A 9,706-nucleotide genomic window follows, 5' to 3' on the forward strand; every position below is an offset into this window, starting at 1 on the left:
ACTGAGGTACGCTGGGTACATTTCCAGATCGATTACAGAACTTGATATATACCAATCTAATACCTAACACCATTGCCATAAATCGTTGTACGACTTTTCTTGACTGTAGTGCAACTTATCCATAATCTTTTGTCTTGCGACCCATGCATTGTAATACGATGACATGTAATCGAACTGGCTACGGATGTTGGCAATCAACATCGGGACGAGAATCCTAGGACTTTCTTTCACCATGGGTAGTATGTCCGTTATCATGTCAGAATCTAGCATTGGATGATTCTGACTTACACCTGCAAAGTATGATATAAAGTTATGTTATTGGCAAAAACGAAGACCCCAATCAAGTCACTTTATGTAAGAAAATTGAGTGATTGAATCGCGCACCTACTACAACTCAAGTATGTGAACCAGAATACTTCTCTATCATTTAGAAACCCGTCTTCTTTCGAAAAGATGCCATGATTTTCCATTTGCACCTTTCATCACGCATTGCGTACTTTCCCTCGAATTTCTTCGAACGAGATTTTATGACGTGATAGTTCATACCATTCTTGTAGCTGTACCACTTTAGTGCAGCAAGAAAAACATATTTGTTGGGATATTCCATGCCAACTTCCAATACCCAGACATTTGACGATAAGCTTACATGGTCAGGTGTTCTGTACAGGAGCTACCAAAACTCTAAACCACCCTCGGTGGAAAGGTCGATGCTGGTCATGTGGGGCGGAGGTTTATCGTCAAAATTGTCACCGTTAAAACCATAAAATTCTGGCTCAGTTAAAACCTGCTCTAATTTAAAAAAAAATGTTATTTTTGAACAATATTTCAAAATTGGATCAAGGTCTGACTCTGATCCATCAACAACATCTGTTGCCCTTTATTCATTGGTTGTATCTTCTTTCTCAGTGGCATCTTCATTTTTATCTTCAACTAAAGGGTTCGATGTACCATCGCTGGACCCGATTGTAAGGAGAAGTCATCAGTTTTTTATTCCCTATATACCTGAAAAATTTGTATCGGATTGCCAACCAGTATAGGTTGATGGCCCCCTGGTATAAGTGTTTCTACCCTTAGACATCGCCCCATCAAAGTTGAAATTAGATGCACTAACTGAATGTCATGCCTGAGTGTCGAGATTCAGGTAACACTCATACCTCGACTGACAATTGGCACTGAAATTGAAATCGATGCTTGAAATGGAAGAATGTTTACCCATTGATGCTTGAGGGACATTATAATAGGAGCTTTGTAACAAACCAGTGAACCCACCGTACAATCGTGTAGTAGGACTTTCTGTTTATGCTTCGATTCCCGCATTAGCTATACCAATGGTAAAAAATGGACCAGTTCTATCAGCCTCAGAAAACTCGACATAGAATTATAGCATTTCCGCTTAAGCAGTACAATGATATAATCGTCTCTAACTCATATTTAAAGGGGTTAATCGATGTTAGATATTTACATTGCAAGCTTGAAATTCTTCCCTGGCTTGAACCCACAACTTTCCTCTAGATTTTAGTCTGTAACTTACGCTATTGAATGGTATAGTTGAATGCCAATTTCACAGACTAGGCTCTTGCGAATACAATATCAACTTCCGTATTGCAAATTTGACTATCGTAGTAAATGACGGATTTCACTTGCCAACTAATTTTAATTTAAAACGAATTAGATATTTAGAACAATAAAAACTTTAGATGGTTATCTAAAGAAATGTAGATGACACTCACAGTAAACTTCTTCAATATTTGACATGAATTTGCCAAGTGTCTAAGTTCTAAATACTTCGATACTTTCATAGCAAAATAGAATAATGAGAGAGAGAGAAAACATGTTTCAAAATGTGGTTCAGAAGACGTATTTTCATCAAATAATAAAAACGCTCTTCTGTGCTTGAAAACACGTTTTAGAAATCAACAAATTTCATCAGACAAGTGTTTCAAAGGATATTCAATGCTTCAAACCTTACCCAGATCCCGGGTAAGATTTGAAGTATGTTTTTCAGATATTCGATGAAAATGCCTCTCATACGACGCATTTTCAACCACAAGGTTTTTTCCTTTACAATCTCATCCTTCCCCAGCACCTATAAATGGAGGGCTCCCCTTCCATACTCCATCATCCCTAGACCCATCATCCCTCCCAACCTCCATCCCTCCACTTTACAATATTTCTCTCTCGATTTTCTTCCTCGTTCCAACATTAAAAATTTTCATAGCTAATCAAATCTCTGGTTTAAGGTATTCTTGTGTTGTCGATGATGTAATATCGTTCTGAGACACATACATATTATATATCCTGTTGATATGAGACCATTCTTCGAAAACCTATCCTGTGGAAGTCGTGTTCTAGGGTGATTTTGCTTTATACAGTCATGGGGTGTAAGCCTACATAGAGGTCTCGATCGACAATCGTTATCAGATAATGGATCGGAGTATAATTGGAGAGTCAGTTAACGATTTTTATGTGGGCACAAGCTCAAAATTTTCGGATAGCCGAAGGTGTTTCCTTATAAATACCATACAGAAGTTTAAAGGAATAATTATAAGAAAAAACTTTGAAACTTTCCGCTATAATCGGCATAATTTTTTCTTTATTTCCACGTAGTTGGTATCTTTAACCTTCCTTCTAATCCAAAGGTCGACACCATTGTAGACGCAGGAGGACTCTTAGACAAGTAGTGGCTATTGCGATGTAGTAAAAGTGATACCCCTTTCAAGGTGGAAACGATTTTCGTTATTAAACAACTCATTAATAATTACAACCGCTAATGCATCGACCGAGTTTGGCATCTACTGTGCCGAAACATCTGCTCTCTGTCTGAGAATCCTCTTGTGCCCACCTCGGTGTCAGCCCTTGGATAATAATAAAAGGTTAAAGATATTGGCTGCCTGAAAATAAAGAAAAAAATTACGTTGATTACACTAGAAAGCCCTTCGTTTTTCCTTATTATTATGACCTCAATCTTATGTATGGTATAAGGCATCATTTGCGAGTATCCAAAAAGTTTGAACTCGTGACCACAAAACGACCGTCAAGTAGCCCCCGATTACACTCGAATCCGTGACTGCATTACGACCGCCAACTAGGACCTCCTCTTAGACTTCCACCCGTGACCGTATCAAGCATGGCCACCCTGAAACCTGACTTCCATATGATGAGTTTCTGAGGTGATGGTCCTATCCTAGCATGATATATGAAATGTATGTGTTCTAAGATGCGTTATCGCATCCTTGGCCCTTCAAATCTACCTATATACTTTCACTATTCCACTCTTAAAACACCAAACCCTAATTACTAATAAAAAAAACCTAACCTTAAACTAAATTAATAATAAAATGAGGTCGAGGAGAGAGAATGTGAAAACGTTTCCAACTGGGCGCATTTTCACACACTCTCTCTAAAATCGACTTATTTTTCTAAATTTAAAAAATTACCTAAAAAACCAATTAAGAAATAAAATCGTCATATATGCACAGTTTAGCTTGAATTGGCTTCGTTTAGGGGTATCGAAGAAAATGAGAAAATGGCCAAAAGAAAAGGAGCCAACTTTAGTCGTAGACCTGAAACCGACGCTCTTCCTTTCTCTTTAATTTGCTTTTGTAGATTTTGTTTTTTTGAGTTTTGTTGTTATTTTGCAACAAAGCTTTCATTTTTTTTTTTACTTCTCTTAAACTTTGGGGTTGAAACTTGAAGTATTCTCACCATTCTTAATTGTAATTATTATGAATGTAATCTTTAATGTTTACATTTTATCAATTTAAATTCTTTTATTAAATTTGATCCTCAATCATTTTAAAAGAATTAAATTTGATTATAATTTTTAAAAGTCAAAATTATTATTATTTTCATGAAAATATTGAATAAAATATTAAAATTTTAAACATGACAACTTTTATGACAATTCACATATATTTCATTCTGTTTTTTTTATTTTATGAACCTTTTATAATTTTTAAATTATTTGTGGAGTGTGACATATATGATAAATATTGACATGTCAACATAAAATACATGCAGACTATTTCATGAGTTGTCATATCAAAATCGTTAAAAAACTAATGTTTTAGTCAATATTTCTATTAAAAATAATTTAACTCTTTTAATAGGTTAATAATCAAATTCAGTTTAAAAAAGAAAAGGATCAAATTGACAGAAGATATAAACATTGAAAGCTAATTTATCATCATGCCATTCTTATCTTGTGAGATTATACTTTGATGCATTGATGGTAAAGATTTTGCTTTTGCCAAAATGACAGTAGAGTCTGAAAAATTTTATCAAATAACCATGGGATAATGCAACATTTAGTCTTTGAATTTGACAACTGTTTCAATTTGATCTCTAAATTTTTTTATTCACATTAGTCCTAGAACTTGACAACTTTTTTTAATTTTGATCCTAGCGGTGACATGACACATTGCACCATGTCATCACTTAAATTTTGTTGATATAATATATATTTTAGGTAATAACGTGACACAATATCAGAGTGCCACATCATCACACAAACCAAAATTGAGGAAAATTGTCAAGTTTCATGCCTAACATGGACAAAAAGAATTCAAAGATTAAGTTGAAAAAAATTATCAAGTTTAGAGACTAAATATTATTTTAAACCAATAACTGTCCTTAACGTTGGTTAATAGAAAATGTTAAATTCTATTAATCTCTACTATTAAATTGTCCCCTGTACTATTGAAAAAGGTTAAATTTTGCTATTACCCCCTTTACATTGAAAGTACCAACTAAGTCCTATTGTAAGGATTGGACCAAATAAGTCGTACTATTAAGTGAACCAATTTAATTGCTTTACTATTAAAAAGAATTAAATAAGATCAAATTTTAATAAAATTAACATTTACTGTTTAATAAATGACATGAAAATATTTTTTTCATTTGCAATTCAACTTCAAATAAAAAATTCATTCCTCAAAACATAAAAAATTCAAAATATTAACTTTATCAAATAGTAAAATGTTAACTTCATAGAAATTTGGCCTTATTCGATTCTTTTTAATAGTACAAAAAACTAAATTGATCAATTTAATAATAGACCTAGTGTGATCTAATCCCTATAATAGAGGACCTATCAGATACTTCCACCCTTTCTAACTTCTAAAATCTAAAGGGACTAAAGAAAAAATTTTCCACTGGGGTAAGAGCAGTGTTCTCTACTTGTCCCTCCTGGCACAGCCCCTGACTCAATTCCTAGAAGTAATATGGACCAAAACAATTGCCATTAAAGATCATATATTTCAACTTTGGCCAATGAGACGTCTATAGCATAGTCAGATGTACAACTAGAATGACACAAGCATGGCTACAACAATTTTTTTTTTTTGGTTATGTCATAGTTGTAACTGACCATGTTCTTTTCTTTTCTCTACAACACATTAGCATTGTATAACAGAGTTAAACGACCTTAGATCGGAGACACAATCGATGTGCACAGTATCTCCTACCTGTTGACTGCTAGAGAAGGCTATGAGATATTTCTCTCTTCCATTCTTAGTTTTTTGTAAAGTCCGCGTTGGTGTTCGATAAACTGCAAAAATAAATCCCTTAACTCCTTTGCTTTATTGTATTCCTTTGTCCCATAACAAACAACCTTCAATTCATTGTTGAATCCAGCAACTTATCTGTTGAGTAATTTGTTCTGTAAAAATGTAAATATGCTTGAAGCGTTAAAAAAGGTAAGTAAGGTTTTGGTTTAATGGGGTCAAGCATGGCCTTGTATTGGACTTACCGAAGATCCAAGCATTAAGGTCCAATGATCATTGGTTAACAATTTTTCAGTGGCCACCAATGGTCTGCAGGCATTCACATCAAAGGTTGTTCTCAGAGCAAATCTAATGTACTAAATTAAAATGGTACAAAAATAATCACTTACCGCCCATTCAAGGATACAATGAAATGATTAGGATTCTGCAAAAACCCAAGCAACCGTTCAAGGTCTTTTTGGCAATTCAACATAATGACACCATTGGTGTATGGCTCCCATGGTAGACTCGGGAAAATATATACTCCTGTTGTGATGGAAGTTTGTTTATGGATGAACTCAGAAACTGTTGATGAGGACAATTCCTTTTCAAGATTCTGAACTAGTATTTTGTGAAGGTTTTTATCCCCTCCTAGATCAGTTTCTTCTTGTTTACTTGCACAACCAAATTCTATTCCTCCTAATGGCCCCACCGCACTCAAAGATCGTGGAGCACACTTCCTCTATAAATATAAAAACCTTAAGATTACAATATAATATAATGCCACCATAAAAGACACTTGACTTACATTTAAATGGAACTAAAAAACACAAAGAACACCAAAATACATGCATCCATAAATCTCCAGAAAGCATCTAAACATTGTGTTGGCCAGCAAATCCACTTCAATTCAATGTTTACTAATTCCGCAACTACTACTTCGCCCTACAGCTACATGCTTAAACAAAAGAAACTCGAAAAGATCACAACAAACAAACTTACTTGTCTTATACACTCCAATGAACTTGGCTTCCACTTGACAATTGGGCTACCCTTGTTATCCTTATATAATGCAACAAGATCATTGCTAGTTGCAGAAACAGATTTACATAAGGCCTTATCTATTTTCTGCAATGCTATCTCAATGAAAGATACAAGTTTTGGAAATATCTCAGAACCCTGGAGAAGGCATATATTTGCAACCCCCTTGTCTATTATGTTCCCAACATTAGGACCGTGTAGCCAAGAGATTAGGAAGGTGCACTCACACTCTTCTTGTCCATTTACATAAGAATGCTTCTTATGCAACATCTAATATATATAGCACTTAATAAGAACTCAACATACATCTTTATAAAAAACAAACTTTATGAGCATGAACAAAAAGCAAGCTATGTTACAAGGATAATCGATAAGTGTCAAATACGATGTGTGTTTGACATGAGTATTGTTATAACACGAAAGTCTCTAGGAGATATGCAAAAGCTCAACCAAATCCCTCCCGAGAAGTTCTCGAAGCTCATGAGACCCCAAAAAAGTGTCATTCCCGGTGGTTCTTATGCAACATTTATAATGCGAACCACCACCATTTCTAGTGACTCTCTGCACTGGTGTGAATCGCCATAACAAGAAACCCCAACTTTTATGTAATAACAAGTATGCTAAACGCCAATCCATAAGCAACAACATTGTAGAGAATGAATTTATTTACTATTTCCATTTTTATAGCGAATAACAAAATTTCCTATTATAGTACCAATAAAATGAGGCCTTTTTCTAATGGTTTCATCATGAAAAAGAAAAGAGTAAAAATAAGAGGCCTTATTTCAGAACATAAAAAAAAAACACTGTAACCCATCGAAGCAATTGCTCGTATATCTGGCATTCTATAGCCAATATTTGGGATGAGGTTAAAAAGGGAGTCTATTGGTCAGTGGGTGATGATAGATTGATTAATTTTTGGAATGATGATTGGCTAAGGGAAGTGGACATTCTATGGCAACATTACATCGGTCTTGCACCCTTACAGGATTCTCTCCCCGTCTGTGACGTTGCGGTGGAAAGGGTGTGGAACGTTCAATGGTTAGTCTCGGTGCTTCCACAAGCAATTGTGGAGCGGATATTGGCCTACATACCCTCTTTGTTGGAAGCAGGTGCGGACCACCTAGCATGGAGATGGCTGTCCGGGGGGAAATTTTCTCTATCTGAATCCTATAAACATTTGATTACCGTAAATGAACTGGATAGGATTGCAAGTGATGAGCTCACTTGGAGAGTAAAGGGCGCCGAAAAGGGTTCGAGTGTTCTTCTGGTTATTGGCTCGAGACAGACTCTTGACAAATGAGGAACGGACAAGGTGAAGTATGACTTCGTTTCCTTTCTGTGATCGGTGTGGACTAGACATAAAGTCTATAATATATGCTATTAGGGACTAAGGGTTTTCTAATTTAGTTTGGAAATTTGTTGTACCGAGAAGCGCGTGGAATATCCTTTTTAGCTTGCTGCTTGCTCGATGAATCATTTGAAATATTGGGAATGAAGATAATATAGAGTCCTAATATGGTGAATGGCCTACTTTCTTTTCTATTATTACTTGGTTTCTTTGGAAGAGTCGAAATGAATTCATCTTCACTAAAACGAGTAATAGCAATCATGCTCTCTTAGTTTCAGCTAAAGCTTGGACAAAGTTTATATATATTAAAAAAGTGTCTAGAAATTGGGCTTATAGATCCATGACTAAGGATTGGTGGCAATTTCCTATTCATGGATGGGTTAAGGTGAACGTCGATGGCTCGGTTTCAAATTTTAGACCAAGAGCGGCCATTGATGGAGTGATGAGAGGCTGAATGAGAGTAAAATTTCGACAGATCTGAAAACAATAACAGGGTGACAGATTGTTTCACCAATTAGGCTCGAGACAAAATGGAACAATTAATTATTCATAAGATACCAACGAGATACCATCGACTATTGTGAGAGATTTAGGGTAAGATTAGGGCGGCGGTAAAGTGCGGTGCGTTTAGCTTACTTTTTGTCGCACGCTACAGTATTACTATAGTATCTAATCTCACCGCCACCATTGTTTTTACACTAAACGCAGGTAAACGCACTGCCCACCCAAACTCACCCTATTAGATGATCACACTGTGTCCATTGCTCGATGGAGATTAATAATGATGCAATTTTAGCTTAAGAATACATCATTTTATTTTTTTTAAAAAACACTGTTAGCACAAAAGGTTCTATTTTTATACACATTAAAAATTTCATCTACAAAACAACAATAACAATGCAGTAGAATTTTTATAACAAAAAAAAAACTGCAAATAAGAATCTATTTCAGTAATAGCAAAGACTTGTGCCGTTGTGCGTACCTCATCAATGATAGCATCGTAAAAGCGAACGTCGTCATTTCCAAAAGAATCAGAAGAACAAACGCGCATGCCTTTCACGACCATGGAACAGTCCGGATCCTGGAGCTGCGCGGAGGCCTTATGGAACCTTCCGATGAAATCGTAAACCTCGTAAGCGGACTTGAAACAATCGGCGATGAAAATGTTGTCGTAATCATCAGAGAAGTTGTCGTACTTGACTCTCATTTTGTCACCTGAATTGCCTGCAAACAATACTCGAACATTATACCAGGCGTCATCTGGATACGATCGGAACTCCGCGTTGTAGCATTCCTCCGCCGCGTCGGATAGCTATCGTCGCCGGAATGTGACATTGCTGACGAGAGAAAACGGCTTTTGCTTTTTTGGTCCTTTTTTGTGGAATTATAAAAGCTGCCTCCGTTTTCGTTCAGCTATTAGAATTTTGCAGGGAATACATTTTACACTATCAATACTAGATTCTAGAATATCCCTCGATTTTATTTTTCACTTAAAAGATTAAACTATTATAAATTTATGTTTCGGTGATTAAATTTCAAAATATTATAAAATGATAATTAAATTATTCAAAAAATTATTTAAATCATTAAATTGATAATTTTTTGAAAGTTCTATTAGTGAGCTTCAAATAATGATCCGACTATTAATACAGTTGTAAAATATATACCCTAAATTAGCTTTGATCTAAAGATGAATATTGGAGATCGGAGAATAAAATTATTTAGATTTTAACTTATAAATTCGTGATATTCAAAAGTATTTCACAATAAAAAATTAAATTGGAGAAGAGAAAAAAGAGAGCTATCAATCGGTAGAGTCAGTACGAACATA

The 9,706-nt window shown here is 35.2% G+C and overlaps 1 protein-coding gene across 1 annotated transcript; it reads right to left on the reverse strand.

Moving 5' to 3' along the window:
* Nucleotides 1-4,961: 4,961 nt before the first annotated feature.
* Nucleotides 4,962-9,357, reverse strand: LOC128295551 (uncharacterized). Its single transcript, XM_053031228.1, has 4 exons — nt 8,858-9,357; nt 5,894-6,225; nt 5,750-5,813; nt 4,962-5,659 (listed from the first exon to the last, which is right to left on the reverse strand). Exons 1-4 carry the CDS (start codon nt 9,080-9,082, stop codon nt 5,639-5,641), a joined length of 642 nt encoding a protein of 213 aa, XP_052887188.1. The 5' UTR covers nt 9,083-9,357; the 3' UTR covers nt 4,962-5,638.
* Nucleotides 9,358-9,706: the final 349 nt, after the last annotated feature.

The sequence above is a fragment of the Gossypium arboreum genome, chromosome 7, assembly GCF_025698485.1.
Source record: "Gossypium arboreum isolate Shixiya-1 chromosome 7, ASM2569848v2, whole genome shotgun sequence".
NCBI lineage: Eukaryota > Viridiplantae > Streptophyta > Magnoliopsida > Malvales > Malvaceae > Gossypium > Gossypium arboreum.